Below are 18,763 nucleotides of genomic sequence, written 5' to 3' on the forward strand. Positions count from 1 at the left end.
ACAAAACGTGACGATAGTATTCTTTTTTCCATCCATCCATCCATCCATCCATCGCATCTTTTTTTTTTTTTAAATTTAATTAATTTTTTTTCTTATCATAACTCCGGTCATTGTGGCTTATCAATAAAATATAAAAACTGACATATAGTTTGAAGTCTGGACTTTCAACACAAGCCGAAATAGAGACCCTGATGCTAGAAGATGCGTGACTGCAGCTTGTAGCTATATCAGCTTAAATTGGTCATGTGATTTGAAGGTGTGGCTGTCCGTCAACCCAGAGGGTTAATAACACTCGCCTTCATTCCAGTTCTAGAGTGGAGCAATCAACCACCTGTGTTGAAATCGGAAAATAGCCAATGTGTTGAAATGCTTATGATTGTGTGCTCTGGCACAATCATAAGCATTGGTCGCTACTGACAACAAGAAATAAAACCGTTTGCTTTATGGGCTGAAACATTTTTTTTAGTGATGCAGGGAGGTAATGCTATGCAATACATTCAGTTTTAGAACTTATATTTAATGTTACTTGTAGCCAGACTCAGAGTGTTAATGATGGCTAATTTTAATATGCAGCATTGTGATAAGCAAAAATAGAGTGGACTTGGGATGGAAAGACATTATTTTAGGCTGGCACATGCCACCCCTGTAGGTCAGCCTGTGTTTTGTTGACCAGCTTTTTTCTCCTAAAACTTCAGTATTTGTGTTTCTGTCCATCATCTATCAGTTTTGCGTCTGTGATCTCAGCAGTTCTGCTCTCCGCAGCACCTTGATCACATTGGGGAGCAGTTTGTCTTTAAAGTCCCACAGTCGGGTGTCCACATGAAGCCGATCAAGTGGTGGATCGGTCGGAGTCCTGATTGGCGAGTGAATGATCCGACAGACGTCTGGTGGAACCTTGAACTTTGTTGCAGACATCATAAGCACATCATGCACTGAGGTCTGCTGCACTGCTCTGTAGGTGCATAAATACATGGACAATCACACAATGCCTCAGGGTTAAATGAATGCTAGTGCCGAACACTCAACCATTTGTCCCATTATAACCCACCTTGGCTGAACTATTAACTTGTGTGGATGGTAAATATTTCTGTTAGGCTCCTCTCTGTAGATATGCACCATAATATCAAAGCCTGGCACCCCATTCCATTGAGGCAGGGGTCCCCATTTATTTTGATTAAAAGTCTTCTTGGGATAGGTATGGTTCTCAATGAGAAATACTCCTGTCTGTAGAAGAACAGTTTAGGTTTGACAGGTGCAGGAAGGACATTTGAAAATAAATTTAGAAATGCTTAGAAAAAAATGTTACATTTGGATTCTGATTTTGGAGCGTGTTCATCAAAGACATCAGATCTTTGTGCTGGTATGGCATTATAATCTCATCAATGTCATTCAACAGGACGTAGCGGGAACGCTCCATTGATCTGTAAATGCACTCATTAAGTGTGGTCAGCTGGCCAAAGTAGTGCACGTCTCCTCCGTGCTCTGAGTGAAGCCAGCCACGAGATGGATTCAGATGCTTGTCAATGGGCCAAGGAACCATTTCCACAAAGCCCTCCTGGCTATAATTCTGCAACAGGCGGTCGAGCTCTGGACCACAGCTGGTGTTATAGATCACCACTCTGTTCACACCCAGCAACCTGGGACAAAGTAACAGGTTTAAAGGCTTACATTTATATATTTCATTAGTTTGCTCATGCCTTTGTTATTTATTGCATTTAGCTTACAAAAATGCATTCATATTACACAGAGGAGTTAAGAAGTATACATATAACAAATAACTGGAAATGCAGAGATTTTTTGTTTGAGACGACATTTGACTTTAAAGCCACAGAAAAGCCAGTTAGGTTTAGGGGCCAGCTTCGAAAGGAAAACATTTACACAACATTATAAGGAAGTCTATATCCTGATACATGATACAGTATCTAAACCCTCCTTTATGGATGGTTTAGATACTGGTAGATTTAGGGGTTAGGATGTTTTGTGTGGCCTCAGTCAAATGTGGCCACATTTGGATAAAAAAGACAAACAAAAAAACCCGAAAACAAAAATAAAGAAAGTTGTGCTGTCAGCGTTAATCTCGTTAAAATGACGTTAACGCCATACCCACATTAATGGGGCAAATCTCCATTAGTCAGGAGAGCCTGGACAGCGCTAACGTGTTAACAAGCTAACCACGCTAACACGTTGACACCATGCAGCCCCACGCACGGGGTGAGCCACGTTAACTGGCTAATGGAGATTTGCCCCATTAATGTGGGTATGGCGTTAACGTCATTTTAACGAGATTAATGCTGGCAGCACAAAAAGAAAAAGAAAAAAAAAACATGGGTGGGGAAAACTCCATCGTTTTTATACAATCTATGCTCCACACTTACATGTGCAGATGCACATTTAAATATCTATCAGCACCTGCTACATTTCAAAACTTCTAATACTGGAAATATTCACTTTGGTGAGAATGTCAAAGACTCTGAAGTCAAGCCAACGTTATCCTCCGCTCTTGAATACAGAAGTAGAAACACCACTGAAGAAATCCAGGAGCTTTACAATTAACAGCAACCGTTACACAGAGGTTTTGCTGCATAGGTTTCACTCTGTAGCTTGTAGTGCTGTTACTGTACTCACCTGTACATTTCCAGAGTCTCTGCAAACTGAAGCACATTGTTGTAGTCGCCAAACAGATTAGAGATGCAGACTGTGAAGTCAAACTTCATGTTTTCTTCCTTTTGCCTGTCGCTCTTTTGGTTTCTTATAGGAAGCCAGGTAGAGTCAGATGCACTTTCTTTGTCTGGTGTAGTCAAGAGAGTGACACGTGTAGCTTTGCAGTTCTGAGGAATCTGACACATGACGTCCGTAGTGGCGAAGGGAAAACCAAAGTGATCAGAATGTTGTAAAATTGTTGCTGGAGTGGTTTTACTTAAAACATTTGTGCAGCAAAAAACGCAGTGAAGGGGCTGTATGGAGTCTCTCTTAAATATGCCAATGATGCGTATATCCAAATCCTTCACTCTCTGGTCCACGTATGCTGACACCAGTAAGTGCTTGGTATTTTTGAGCGGGGTGATGGTCTGCTCAGATACTCCCAAGGAGCAAACACCCGCAGGCCCAGATGGTTTTGGGATGGATTTGTTGTTGTTGTTTGGCATATTCACATTGAATAGAAGAATGAAGATTAATGCAACAATCAAGAGGAGAGCCAGCTTCTTTTCGAGAGATTTTGCTGCATCCATCCAGCCAGCGCAGATGAAGCTAATTTCCAACCTGAGGAGAAGGTGTAGAATCACAATTACAAAGAGAAATGTAAAAATTCCTTAGAAATTTTCTTGCTGCGATGTTTGTGGAACATCAACAAACCTGTTTTCAAACTTTATATTTCATTTAAGTAGCCACTTTGATGTTGTAGGAGCCATTTTTGGGTTAATACCTTATGTTGCCGCTAAAGGTCACATTTTTTTGTTTTCGTATGGTTGGTTCATGTAAAGGTATTTAAGGTAGACGCACATAATCAGCATCAGGTGTGTTGTTAATCGTAAGAAGGCACACAGTTTATGACCACTGCGCTGTTATGTTAAAATGATGTTGGAATAAAGACCAAAAGGACTAGATAAGTACTGCTGGAGTTATTGGACTGTTTAATTAATTCATGCATACCAGTGAAATCGCGTCACCCCCGTTAATTCAATTCAATTCAATTTTATTTATATAGCGCCAAATCACAACAAAAGTCGCCTCAAGGCGCTTTATATTGTACAGTAGATGCAGAGAAAAGCCCAACAATCATATGACCCCCTATGATCAAGCACTTTGGCGACAGTGGGAAGGAAAAACTCCCTTTTAACAGGAAGAAACCTCTGGCAGAACCAGGCTCAGGGAGGGGCGGGGCCATCTGCTGCGACGGGTTGGGGTGAGAGAAGGAAAACAGGATAAAGACATGCTGTGGAAGAGAGACAGAGATTAATAACAGATATGATTCAATGCAGAGAGGTCTATTAACACATAGTGAGTGAGAAAGGTGACTGGAAAGGAAAAACTCAATGCATTATGGGAATCCCCGGAAGCCTATTGCAGCATAACAGAAAGTGTGCTTCGGATGAAGCACGAGAAGATTGTACTATGAAAAAAGAATGTATTTAAAAGTTTTTAATTTGCTAAGCAAATAAGCTCCTCAGAAACACCACTGTGTTTGAGCAGGAACAGGAAGTGATAACAAACACCTCAGTGGCTTCAAGCGTAGGCTTAACCTCTACAGGTGTCTTTACTGAAATATTCTTGATAGATGTAAGACCCAAACTCCAGGCTCATTTTATGTAATAACTGAATTCTGCCTGATTGTTCTCCCATTAAAAAAGGCCTTTAGAAAGCTCACCTGTGTCCCAGGATACTAGTCAATGTCAACCACTGTACTATTGAGAGCATTCTCACCAACGGCATACCAGTGTAGTACAACAATTTTACCACAGATGGTTAAATAACACTAAACCAGATGGTAAAAATTATTGCCCAATGTATCACTGGCACTCATTTGACCAGCACAGCCCACTGAATGGTCATTAATCAATGGGCTTTGATTAGTGCTAGTTGATCAATGGTCATGACAATTTGCATATTAATGATCAAGGAACTGACCTCACAGCTTATTGTTCATTCAGTGGACTAGTTTCAGTCATTGTGCAAATGTACTGTTTATAAGGTTGGGGAAACCTGCAGTCAGCTGAGACTAAAGAAGTCACTTGGATGAGTGACGATTCTCCCACTGAAAGCACTACGTCCAGATCAACAGAATCAACCTTTTGGGATATACTTACCTGGATGATTGAGCATGCATCAAGATACCCATTTCTTTATTTGCAAGTTCACCATATAATTGATTTGGCAGATTTTTACACAAAAGTTAACTTTTTTACAAAACATGTAAACCACAACATTATAGAGCTAAAGAGTGTCCTTGAAGAAAGAAAGAAAAAACGTAAATCCTATTAAACAAGTTAGTTTAAGAAAATGGAATATGACCTGATATTGTTTGACTTATTGAGTTCTTTTGCAGCACCAAATATCAATAAGATTCACTTTAACTTCCATTTTGAATCCCCCTTCAGTTTTCTGTAGACAACCCATACTAGACGCTCCTTTACAAAATCAAGGGACCCTGTGGTAGAACTTGACCTAAGTGGCTAAAGAAGGGCAGGAGACAGATCCTGTCCAGTGTAGTGAGCGATTTATTTACCATTTTTGTGACCAAACAATATTGACAAAAAGAAATAAGAAACTCAACTCCATAGTTAACTCAGTTCAAATAAACATAACTGAACTTAAATCAACAGCAAATAAGCTCACATGCATTCAGCTACACTGACCTGCTCCTTTCTCCTCAAACACCTGCATTCGTCTGCTTAAATAGTCCACTTAACCAAACAATCTCACCCCTGGACTATTCCATTAGGTAGGTAAGGCAAACATTTCCCTACTCAATTCTATACTGCTACTCCTTCTAAGCAATAAAAGCTATGCTGTGTAATCAATACATATTACAACGATACATTCATTTCTTCATAAACACTCTAAAATCAGCTTTGTTAAATTAGGATTCTCCCCCTTGTTCACCTGGTCTCTTCCTGTGACCTCAGATTAACCAGTAACTTAAACTTGTCAGAATTGATTTAAACCAAGATGTTATGTTATCTGTAAAAGTGCAAAACATAAACAAATCCAGGATAGTACATGCTTGCCTATTACATAATACATATTTGATATGGCTAAATCAAAACAAGTATGTTAACTAAAAATGGTAAATGGCCTGTATTCGTATAGCGCTTTACCAGTCCCTAAGAACCCCAAAGCTCTTTACATATTCAGTAATCCACCCATTCACACACACACTGGAGAGTCGGACAGCTAAGCCTGAGGAAGAAGCACCAGGTCGGCAGATCGGTTATTTAGTGTTCATATGTACAGGGTGTACATGGACAAATTACAAATTGGCTTAAAAAAATACAAACACATAATCTTCTGTTAGAAATCAAGTAAGCTAACTAATACTAGGAAAATCGAGCAGTTTCTTTCACTATGAGTTGAATTAATTTCCACCTACCTCTCGCAGAGGGCTCAGTGTCAGCTCGTGGACCAAACCAAATCATGAAATGTGAGGGGGAAGGAAATAAGTTGTTGTACCTCGTGAAGCAAACAGTTTTTATGCCGATGGATTAATTATTTAAAAAAAAAAAAGTTCTACAGCTTAGTGTCCCCGTCTTTTCTCCAAGGTTTTGATGCCAGGTAATGTCATACATTGCTGCTAACCAAAAATACCTTCCTGATGAGTGAGTTTATCATGCCCATCTTGAAACAACTGTTGGGATTTAAATATATATTTTTAACCTCTTAAGCCCCAAGGGGGTTTCTGAGCTTCCTGCTCGAAAATGTAATGCCCAAATTTAATTGATTATTTCTCTGCAATTACAAACTCTGTCCATACAATCTTGGTATCAAAATAAAGCTAACACTTGTGAGATTTCATCAGAGGTGTAAATATTGAAGCAGATATTACTGTGTCAAAGTTACTGAGACTGGAACATAGAAAATGTATATTTTATCCTCGCCTAATATTTTTTTTTAATTTTTAGCATATAAATCTTTTAAAAATATGCCTCAGATCACATTTGGTTCCAGGATTTCAGTAACCAACATATAAACATCATCTGTGCAAAGATTTGTTTCTACTGTTTCTAAAGTGAAACAGTGAAAAATTACAGCCCTGTCAATACATGAATATCCAGATGTTGTACAAAAATGTCCAATTTTGGCACATAATTGGACACCATGAATTTTTTAGGTATTAAAGAGCAAAAATTAATACATTTTATTAACAGGCCTAAAAATGCTCTTTTTAAAAAAATACATTTTTGAAGAATTAACCACACATTTACATGGTAATGGCCCTTTTCTGCAGTGCGCATGAAGCGTTTAATTGGTGTCTGGCCCTTTAAACTCCGAGGGCTGTAACTTTGGTTTCTTTTGGTCAATTTGCATGATTGACACCTCTTTTTAATCGTTTTAGCCAATAGAATCAAAGTAATGATGCCACGTTCACGTCACTTCAACCAATCAGACATTGCAATGCCAAAATCCACGTGGGCCCAAATTTGAATTTTGGTCTGATCGTGGTAAAACTTGGTGTGTGGAGTCAGTGATAGCTCTGGAAATTAATAAATTTAAATTAATAAATTTTTATGGGTTTGAGTCCCTATTGATCATAAGGTTGGACCTGCATCGGTCAAATAGTTCTGGTGGACTTTTGGTTGTTGTTTCAAAGTATAATAAAATTACTGTAGAACGGAAGTCTGGGACTTCTAAGAAGTGCACAAGCTCAGAGGTGGAGACCTCCCGCTTTTTACAGACGTGTAAAAAGACCCTCTAGGAGGATTACTCCAGGTGGCACCTGCCAAGACTTGGGGCCTTGGTTTAAAATAGCCAGTGATTGGATCACTTTGCTGTTTAGAACGGTATCTGCACTTTTTTGGGCAGCAGAGGTTGGACCTCGGGCATTGGACGCTTTAAAAAATTCAAATAGGGTGTTTAGAAATTGGGCCAGGCACAGTTTGGAACTGATACTGGTTAATTGATCACAAAAAGGTTGGACCTAGCGTTGGACGCTTGTTAAATTTGTCAAAATTGGTTTGGTTCTTGTGTTGAGTATGTCAGGGATCCGTATGTTTGTTGTAAAATTATAAGATGTCTTTGTAATATAAAATAAGTATTTTTGGCATTTCAAAGAACTTTGCAATTTAACAGTGATTTAAAGGCTGAAAGCATGCTGAGAGTGTGTTGAAATGAAAGTGTGCATGTTGTGAAATCCTTTAATCTTTGGTGATTCTATAAATATATTGTTGTGAACATCGCTGAACCTGCTGGTGTGTAATGTGAAAATTTATTAGAGGTTTTAATTGTTTTTCTTTCAGTTTGAGGTCGTATATGCACTTAACAGGGTGCGGTCTACTTCCTCTTTCTGATTCTAAACAGCAGGTTTGACGAAAATAGTCTATCACAAGCATGTTTTGGGTGATTCTAAGTGTGTGAACGTTGTGGGTAGTGGATTTGAGTGATTCTGTGTGATTTGTAGAAAATAAATAAGTAATAATAACACTACGTGGGTTCATAGCAGAGTGAGTGAACAGAGGAAGTCTGAGAGAAAAGTGTGTGTGTGGGACGACGAAGTTCAGGGAAGCCTGTAAAATGCTGATGTATTGTGTGAAGGATGCTAAAAAACTGAGCTAAAGAATGGTGATATGTGTGGGAAAAAACAAACGGTTAATTGTCTTGAGGTCTGAAAGAGCTCTGCTAAGCATGCTGAAGATTTTGATTTGAATGCTTGCAAAGGCAAAAAGCTTAGTATATTTAAGTGTGTGTGCGTGTAATAAGAGTGCATTCTTTTTATATCAACATTTAGCAGAATTACAGAGGGTTTATAGACTGTAAATACAAAAAAAGAGTTCGATTAGGCTGTAGAAACAGCAAGGGCGTAGATTTGTCATGGACGGAAGGGACATGTCCCCACCAATATCCAGCGATTATTGAATTGTCCCCACCAATAATTTGATCTCTTCGAGTAAAGAAAAACAAAACCAATAGAAAGAAAAAAACGATCTGTCTACGTCTCATTCACCCAGCGGTGCAGAAAGAGTTAAATTACTTCTCTACTGGAGTTCTCATGTGACAAATATGGCCAATGGGATTGGCTGTGCCTTTCAGGGAGCTCTGTTTAATTCTAGCAGCGGCGAGGACCTGCAGGGAGGAGAGGAGGACGGAAGCAAAAAAGGAAGAACCTGGATATAAGAAAGTATTTTTCAAAGAAACCTGTAAGTCACTTAAAGTCAAGTTCACTCATGAAATGTGTCCGTCACAATAACGTTACAGGCTATGTTAGGGCATACATGCCAACCCTCCCGATTTTTCCGGGAGAATCCTGAATTTCAGTGCCCCTCCCGATAATCTCCCGGAGCCACCATTCTCCCGAATTTCTCCCGTTTTTCCACCCGGACAACAAAATTGAAAAACCATATCCCAGATTGGCCCAGCCAATTCCAGTTTCCAACAATGGCTACTACTACTGCAGCTACTTAGTTTTAGTATTACTCTTATTACGCTTTCTGGGTCGCAAAATAAACGTTTAACATATTTTCAGGCGAGAATGTAGCTGAGTAAACTTCAAATATCTAAGCCGATGAGAACAGCAAACTCGTTTTAGGCGTTGGCCCACATCAGTCTAAAATTGTATGTAACTATGAATAACGTGTTGCCATATGTCACCCAGGAGAGACTGGACAGTATAGATGTAAAACAAATATGTCAGCAGTTTATCTCAGTTAACGAGAGGAGCAGGCATGTGTTTGGCTCCTTCACATAGTGGACATTGGTTGTAGTGTGGGGCACCAGTAGTCCGTGTCTGTTGCTGTAACAGTAGTTCATGTTTAGAATAAGAAATCCCAGCTCACTGACTTGATCGGGGCAGTAGTGCCTAAAATGTTGCATAATTTTGCCGAGAGATCTTTTACTTTGTGGTAATCTTAGATGAGTAGTTTTATGGACAAAATCCACCAGGTCATTCAGTGTTCCCTTAGTGCTAATGTGTCAGAGATGTTGGTGTAACTGAAGTATTGTTGTTAAGTCCTTAAAGTCATATTCTTTTATTGTCATGACTCTATTTGAAGCTGTTTTTATTCTTTTTTTTTTCTCAAATCTTTTTATTTGGTTTTCCAGTGTTCTTTATCATAAAGGCAACTAAGATTCAAATAGAAATGATTACATATATACAATAGAAATTAAACAAAGTAAAAAGGAAAAAAAAAAGGCAACAACAAATAACGTTGGACAGAGGATGCTATTTATCGAACTAACAATGAGGCTGAGTGACCATTTATATCTGTACAGTATTGAAGAAATCTATAAAAGGTTGCCAGGTTGAATGGAATTCCTCCAACCTCCCCTTTAGTAGGAGTTTAATTCTTTCGAGCTGCAAGTGTCTCAATACATCTTGTATTAACGCTGATGTGGTAGGAGGCACCTTTTGTTTCCAATTTAGTAGAATCAAACGGCGTGCCAGCAGCGTCACAAAACGTATCACATTATTTTGGGTGGCTGATAGGTCTACAACAACCGGCTTCACTCCAAATAAAGCACAGATTGGGTCTGGCTTAAGTGGTTTTTTTAGAATTTTAGACAAGATATGAAAGACATTATTCCAATATGTTGTTATACAGGGACAATTCCAAAACATATGCGCCAGTGAAGCAGGTTGCTGTTTACATCTTTCGCACGACGAGTTTACGCTGGGGAACATTTTTGACAGTATCAACTTTGATAAATGGAGTCTATGTAGCACTTTAAACTGTAAGAGTCCATGACTAATGCAAACAGAGGAAGAGTGTACATTTTCCTGGGCTTTTGTCCATTGATTGTCTGTAATTCTCGTACCAAGGTCACACTGCCAGGCCTCTTTCAGATAGTCAAGTGTGACAGTTCCCTCCAGTTGTGACAAAGCGTTGTGAATTTTTGTTATTAGTCCTTTCTTGAGTGGATCAAACTGAAATAAGTTATCTAAGGCAGAGTCTGGGGGCCGACCTGGAAAAGATGGAAAAAGCTTCCTTACAAAGCTTCTGATCTGTAAGTATTTGAAAAAGTCATTACTGTGCAAGTCAAATTTTTCTTGCAGTTGCCGGAATGTGGGAAAAAACCTTGTTGATGAATAAATCCTTTATTGAGTGCAGCCCCTTGTGGTTCCATTGGAGAAATGAAATGTTTGAAAGTGATGGTGTGAATGATGCGTTATTCATGAGTGGAGTTAGTATGGAAGCTTCCTTCCACCCGAAATGTTTCCTTATCTGTGTCCAGATTTTAATTGTATGAGAGACTACAGGATTTTTAAAGTCATGTTTAGGGATAGGGAGAGCTGAATAGATCATAGCTTCTAATGAGGAGGGGTAGCAGCCTTCATTCTCCCTCGTTGTCCAGTCGGCCCCCTTAGTCCGCAACCAAAACAACATGGAACGAACATTACATGACCAATAATACAGACGGAAGCATGGTAACCCCATCCCTCCCTGACATGTCGGTCTCTGTAGGTAACTTTCCTTGATCCTTGGATTCTTTCTGTTCCATATGAAATAGGATATTAAGGAGTCTAATTTATTAAAAAAGGCTTTATTAATCACAATAGGGATACACTGAAATAAAAATAAGAATTTGGGAAGAATATTGATTCTAACAATGTTTATCCTCCCTGCTAGTGAAATTGGTAGATTAATCCATTTGTCTATGTTATTTTTGGTTTCATCATATAGTTTAGAGAGATTGTGTTTAAATAAACCATAATAATCCTGAGTGATATATATTCCAAGATATTGGAACTGATTAGAAACCCGAAATGGCAAGGTATTGAAACAACTTGGGTTACCTATTGCTTTAGAGTTGACTGGGAATAGCACACTTTTAGATAAATTCAATTTGTATCCTGACACTTCTCCAAAATTCTGCAAAATCTCCATGATGACTGGGACTGATTTTGCAGGGTTAGAAATATACAGTAGTAAATCATCTGCATAAAGCGAGACTTTATGTTCTGCTTTTCCCCTTCTGATCCCTGTATATTCGTCTGTTGAGCGCAGTAGAAGAGCTAAAGGTTCAATAGCCAACGCGAAAAGCAGAGGTGAAAGAGGACAGCCTTGTCTTGTTGAACGATTCAGATCGAAATAGTCGGAGTGGACATTATTTGTTTGTACTGACACTTTTGGTTGGATGTATAGTAGTTTAACCAGAGAAATAAATTTAGGGCCAAATCCGAACCTCGACAGGGTCGAGAAGAGATAATCCCACTCGACCCTGTCGAAGGCCTTCTCCGCGTCCAAAGAAAGCAAAATTTCAGGATTAGGATTATGCTTGTCTTGCGTATAGATAATGTTTAAAAGTCTTCTAATATTAAAAAACAGCTGCCTGTCTTTAATGAATCCTGTTTGGTCCTGAGATATAATTGTTGGCAGAACAGTTTCCAGGCGTGTTGCCAAAATCTTTGCAAGTATCTTATTATCTACATTAATTAAGCTGATCGGTCTATATGAAGCCGGGTCTAAAGGATCTTTTTCTTTTTTATAGATCAAAGAGATGCTTGCCTGATATAAAGTCGGCAGTAGAGCTTTTTTGTCCAGTGCCTCATTATATACTTCTAGTAACAGGGGTGAGATATGGTCTTTAAAGGCCTTGTAAAATTCCGAAGTATAACCGTCTGGAACCGGAGCTTTGGAGTTCTGTAAATTATCTATTGCTTGCTGTATCTCTTGTATAGTTATGGATTTTTCGAGTTGTTCTACTTTATCTGGGTTGATCACAGGTACACTAAACTTGTTAAAGAACATCTCAAATAGTGCGGGGTTCTTTTTTTGATTCCGAGGCGTATAAGTCTACATAGAAACTTCTGAATATACTATTTATCTCCTTTGGGTCCCTCGTTATTTGTCCCGTAATGGTGCGAATTTCTGTGATCAATCTTGTTGCTGCTTGTCTCTTGATTTGTTGTGCTAGAACTTTACCCATCCTTTCCCCCTGTTCATAATATTTATATTTTGCCCTGGTTAGAAGCTTGACTGTTCTTGCGGTATACATCAATTCTAAATCAGCTTGCAGGGACAGTTTCTTCTTGTCCACGCTGTGTGTTGTCTATCTACTTCCTGTATCTTGTCTTTTATACGTCTCTCTTCTTCTCTTCGTTGTTTATTCATTAGACTCTTCCGCGACATTAACTGCCCCCGAATGTACGCTTTTATTGCTTCCCACAAGGTAGACTTGGTAATATCTGGAGTGTTGTTAATTGACAGGTAGAAATCAATTTGGTTCTTAATGTCTTCTACCCCCTGTTTATTTGATAATAAACTATTATCAAATCTCCATATCTTTGTTGTGTGATTGAACCCGAGGGCTAGTTGCAAAAGGAGGGGGCTGTGATCCGACAACATTATTGTGCCATATTCACAGTGCTTTACTGATGGTAGAAATTTAGAATCGAATAAAAAAAAAAGTCTATCCTGGTATATGTCTGGTGGACCGGAGAATAGAATGAATATTGTCGCACATTAGGATTCTGAACTCTCCACGGATCAATTATTCCATAGTTTCCCATAAATTCCTGGACGGCTTTTGCCGATTTAGATATTTTGGAAGGTTTACTCGATGATCTATCAAGGTTAGTATTTAACACAAAGTTAAAATCACCTCCTATGATTAATTGATGAGTATCGATATCCGGAAGATTTGATATTATCGACCGTATAAATTGCTCATCATCCACATTCGGAGCGTAAATATTCACTAACATAACTAAATGACCATAAAGTTTGCCAGTTACAATAACATACCTACCCTGAGTGTCTGGTAGTATTTTTGCTGCTGTAAATGGTACTGATTTTTTGATCAGTATGGCTGTGCCTCTGCTTCCAGCATTAAACGTAGAGTGAAATATTTGTTCTATCCATTTGCATCGTAATCTGTTGTGATCGTGTACTTTTAGATGCGTTTCTTGCAAAAAGATTATATCCGCGTTTACTTTTTTTAAGTGAGCTAAAATGTTTCCTCGTTTCACTGGTCCCCTGAGTCCCTTACAGTTCCATGTTACAAAGTTGACAAGATTTTGTGGTGCTCTCTCAGTAGAGGTACCAATAGTTATTAACTGTTACTGAGTGGTTGATGGATCTTACTCTGAGCTTTCTAAAAGTGATCCTCTGAAATTCACAACTTTCTTGAACCAAACTAAAGAACAACCTCATGAACTCAAACCGGAACCCTTTCTTCATTTGCAAAGAAAAGAAAAGAAAAGAAAAACAATTTTTGTCCAGCTTTTTACAGGCTGTAGACATCAGATTCACCACTAAACTCCTTAAGATTGTCTATTATTATATGCTATTCCCTCCTGGGTCATGTTTGTAAAGATGTGGCTAAGCGGTAGATGTGGCTGGGCTCTGGACGTGGGTACTGACGAACTTCTCTGCTTCGCGCGGATCTGTGAATGAGTGCTTAGCGTTGTTCACCGTTATAGTCAGCTTGGCGGGGTAGTACAGACTGTACGGGACGCCAGCATTCCGTAGTTTCCCTTTCACGGGGTTGAATGACGCTCGAAGTTTGCTGACCTCAGGATTCATGTCCGGGAAGATGTGTACAGGTGATCCTTTGTAGAAGAGGCGGCCTTTTTCCCTGGACAATCGTAAAATCTTCTCTCTGTCGGTGTAGTAGTGCAGGCAGACTATCATGGCTCTTGGGCGCTCCCCTGTCCGTGGTTTCGGGGCGAGGGTTCTGTGGGCTCGGTCTATCATGATAAGCGAATCATCATTTTCTTTCCCGAGCACTTCTGAGAAAAATTCTGCCATGAAACGGCTGGGGTTTCCCCCCTCTGCGTCCTCATTAATGCCCACCACACGCAGATTGTTTCTGCGGCTTCCATTTTCTAAATCCAGGCATTTGTCGTGTAGCTTGTTGTAATCTTTCTTTAGGGTTTCGTGATCTTTCTCCAAGGCTGTTAACCCGTCTGTAGTGTCGCAGAGGGCCCGCTCCATGTCCTTCTGTATACTTGTTGTTTCTGCATGAGTTTCGTGCAGTGCCTCTATTTTCTGTGATAGCTCATGTCGAAGCTTATTGGTGTCTGCTTTAGCTTCTTCTCTTAGCGAGGAAATGTCCTCACGTAAGTTTTCATGCATATTATCTATCTGCGTCTTAATATCGTTCATCATACCGTCTCGGTAGGCTTGCAATTCGCTCCGAAGGATCCTCACGGAGATTGGCGAGTTCTCGTCCGCCATGTCGTGTTGTGGCTCTTCGCCGCCAGATGTAGCAGAAGCTGACGACAAAGTTTTTTGCGTGTATTTCTGACTACTCTTCATGACTCGCTTTGGTCAGGAGGAGTTTGTACAGTTGAATCTTGGTCCAAATCAAAGTCAATATGTGTCCCAGGAGGTTTGGATAATCAAAAATCTTAGCGGAGCTGCCTTTCGCTGCTACTTACTTCATCGGCCGGAAGCGGAAGCCTCAGCTGTTTTTATTCTTGTATGAAACCTGATTTATATGGATTATGGCTGAAGTAAACTAAAGTCTAAAATACTTAGTCATTTGTTTAATAGTAATATAACATTATATAATTCACATATAAAACTATGAATTGTAATTTTAAATGGTTTAAAAGCATGTAGAATAGCATATGTAAGCAAGTATGTTTCTCTCTCTCTCTCTTTTTTTTTTTTTTATCAAGAAGCAAAGACAAAAAAAAAAAAAAAAAAAAAAAAAGAAACAGGGCAGGGTTCGGTGGCTGAATCATCCGTCCCCACCAATGCCAAAACCAAATCTACGCCCTTGAGAAACAGGAAAAGAGAGAAACAGATAAAAATATGAGGGTGTGTGGTGCAGTGTGTGTGTCTGGCAGGAAGTGAACAACTTTGCATGCCCATAAAAGGAACTGTGTAGTGTGGAACCAGAGAGAGAGAGAGACTTGTTAAAATCTAGGTGGAGGAAGAGAATGAATGTCTTAAGAAATAGTAATGAAAATGATATTAAATAAGTGTTTTAGTGTGTTAATACAGGTGCCCATGGACTTACTCAACCTCAAAACATGAGTACAGCGGCAAAATGATAGATTAACAGAATTGGGATGACAAACAGGCCAGCCTTTGGCTTAAAATTTTTACAGCTTGACCTTTCATTCTGTCCTTATCCTGAGAAGAAGCTTAAAGGACAGTCAATCTCCTGATGAAGACAGAAGACAGACAGAACACCGTGTACTTGAAGAAATAACAGCAGGCAAAAGACAGTGCAACTGACCTATAACACTGAAGGGTCCAGCAGCATGTATGAATACCACTGATGGAACATGAGCTTTGAATTACGAGCTGGAGACTTAATCAGTGACATGACTGTTTGAAGGCACTGGACGTGATATTTGCCATGCTGGGAGTTAACCTACAAAAAAAGACTGAAAAGATCAAGAGAGAAGAAACAGAGAGATGGAGATTTGAAGGTCACACAGGAACAAGGACCAGTGAGAGGTCAAGCCCAGACGAGTTAGAGTGACAGCGTGTGGGGAATTGGCTTGAAAATGGGGGCTGAACTGGTGGAGGTTTAGAAATGCCCCGAGCATCATAACAGAAAGGTAAATTTAAAAAAAAAAAAAAAGAGAGAGAGAGAGAGAAGGAAAAACACAAACTAATAATTAAATGAATGAATAAAAAACACATACACAAATTGTTACATGTTAAATTATTTTTGGAAATAATCAGAAGTGAGATAGTTTGAATCCACAGCTCAGTGCAAAGAGACATGAATTAAACCTGATTATAAAATACATATGCAATGAAGAAGCAGCTTACCCTTGTGGGACTAATAAAGGTATATCAATTCAATATATGAATATACTCAGCATTAATATGAACACATAACATAAATGCAATGAAAGACACGCTTACACCTATGAGTGTGAATACATGACATAAATTGGTATTTCTGGTCGGAGAGAGAGAAGTGTGTTTAAGCAGTGATGATAATAATGAAAATGTCTTAGTTTTGTCACTTTTAGGTGCAAAGCAGAGCTGGATCAATTTTCCACATGCAGCAGGTGGAAGAAAGTTATAGGTTAACATTACTGGAAACGTTCAGGCCAAGTTTCTGGTTGAATTGTTTACAGTGCCATATCTCCCTCAACCTCACACGCGAGCTCTAACTCCTGGCTGAAGACAAGGAATGCAATTCCAAAGAGCAATTCAATCAGGGAAGAGAAACAATGGTTTTGTAGGGTTGGGCACTGTTAAAAACCAAAGGTTGCATAGTCTTTTTGTCTTTTTCTAACCTAGCAAGAGTTTCAAGAAAAGCTAGTTATACTGAGACCAGTTAAACAGAAAAACCATGTCTACACCTTTTTCTGTTTGACTCATGCAACTGAAAAATATCTGCTCAAGTCTGCAGGTTATGGCGCCATTACCACTTTAATGTTGGAAACCATGCCAAACCTAAAAATATAACACTGTGGAGACATGGATCAGTACACTGCTTAGATAAGTCTTTTTTTTTATTTATTTTTTTACATTAGAATATTGTAGTGGTATTATTATGATTATTATTATTATTACATTGATTGGTACGCCAAATACAAATACTATATTTGTGAGCTTTTTTGGATTTAAGGAAAGATAAATGTAATTTATAAAATGGTGTAAAAACATTTTGTGCTTAATTACCTTTATTTATGATACAAAATATTAGCAAATATAACATAAATAATTCCTTGGATATCAATTTCAAAGAAAACCTAGTGGAACTCAAAGGGTTTTTCATCTGTTTTAGCTCACTAGTTTTCCCCACCCACAACAGTTATAGCCAGTGTACAATATATACACAGAGCAATGCACATTTCTCCAGAAGTACTCTGTTTATGTTGGTTATAATCATGATGTGTTATTACAAAACACCAGGTAGAAAAAAAATCCCAAAGGGCTGCCTGCAATTATACACATTGTTGACATGAAAGAATTAACTTCCTTCACATATCAGTGTCACTGGTTCAGGGTCGGGAATGTCTGTATGGGGAGAGTCGGACAGCTAAGCCTGAGGAAGAAGCACCAGGTCGACAGATCGGTTATTTAGTGTTCATATGTACAGGGTGTACATGGACGAATTACAAATTGGCTTAAAAAAATACAAACACATAATCTTCTGTTAGAAATGAAGTAAGCTAACTAATACTAGGAAAATCGAGCAGTTTCTTTCACTATGAATTTAATTAATTTCCACCTACTTTTCGTCTTTATCTCGCAGAGGGCTCAGTGTCAGCTCGTGGAACAAACCAAATCCTGAAATGTGAGGGGGAAGGAAATACGTTGTTGTACCTTGTGAAGCGAACAGTTTTTATGGCGATGGATTCAGCATTCTGCTCTTGCTCTTGATGAAGGTGGTCGCACTTTTCTCCTCTCCTCCTCTCCCTTAGCTTCCCTGCTTAGCCTCTTATGTCCTTGCCTAGTCTCGTGTTTTTTTTGTATTACTTTTCCCTGGAACATTCTCTCACAGTCTGTTCTCTAAAACCCAACACCCTGATAACGACTGTGTTTAGTCTGTTCCTTCCAGAGGCGGAGCCAGACATTTGAAACACCCGGGGCTTAGCCCTAAAGGGTAGTATGCATGTGGGATTTTTTTTTTTTTTTTTTGTGGGGGGGGGGGTTAGAAACGACTGAAAGATTAATAGGCTCTGTTTGAGTTTTGTTCAAAAAAGAATGACTTCATATAGGGAAAAATATATATCACATATGCAGGACACCTTAAACTAGTTTTTTAATTAAGCAGCAAGGCAGAACAAAATCGGGGCTGTATCAAGACACAGGGAGTAAACCCCAATTCAACCAGACCCAGAACTGATCCTGAATTAAAACAGGACTACAACAGTTCAAAATCAGGACTACTTAGGACTTAACCAAGACAGAACCAGAATCAGAACTAGATGATAGTAGCACTAAAAATCATCATAGACCTGCACTACACTTATTTTTTAATTCTACCAAAGTCCACTATTTAGATTGAGAAAAGTTTATATAATTATTTAGCCTTGTTTTGCAAACAAGCCTGCATAACTTAATAAATGTAGAATTTGAAAAATAGTAAACCTAAAAAGAAACACTAGGTACGAGATACATGAGGACCTATGATACGGTGATACTTTTGGTAAACGACCATTTGACTAACATGTGTGTCTCACCTGCTC

The 18,763-nt window shown here is 38.9% G+C and overlaps 1 protein-coding gene across 3 annotated transcripts; it reads right to left on the bottom strand.

Annotated features, from left to right (window-relative positions):
* Nucleotides 1-546: 546 nt before the first annotated feature.
* On the bottom strand, nt 547-18,421 carry LOC147307043 (beta-1,4-galactosyltransferase galt-1-like). Of its 3 annotated transcripts, none has more exons than XM_086275359.1 (5): nt 17,898-18,421; nt 2,626-3,261; nt 1,307-1,637; nt 1,049-1,224; nt 547-952 (listed from the first exon to the last, which is right to left on the bottom strand). In XM_086275359.1, exons 2-5 carry the CDS (start codon nt 3,228-3,230, stop codon nt 721-723), a joined length of 1,344 nt encoding a protein of 447 aa, XP_086131485.1. In that variant the 5' UTR covers nt 3,231-3,261; nt 17,898-18,421; the 3' UTR covers nt 547-720. The 3 variants fall into 3 exon arrangements, with proteins under 3 accessions (XP_086131485.1, XP_086131484.1, XP_086131486.1); XM_086275358.1 differs by having other exon boundaries at nt 17,807-18,421; XM_086275360.1 differs by lacking the exon at nt 17,898-18,421 and adding an exon at nt 3,355-5,634.
* Nucleotides 18,422-18,763: the final 342 nt, after the last annotated feature.

The sequence above is a fragment of the Aulonocara sp. 'chitande type north' Nkhata Bay genome, linkage group LG19, assembly GCF_057382095.1.
Source record: "Aulonocara sp. 'chitande type north' Nkhata Bay isolate Kocher_YH1m ecotype deep benthic linkage group LG19, A_spYH_male_GT1.1, whole genome shotgun sequence".
NCBI classification, from domain to species: domain Eukaryota; kingdom Metazoa; phylum Chordata; class Actinopteri; order Cichliformes; family Cichlidae; genus Aulonocara; species Aulonocara sp. 'chitande type north' Nkhata Bay.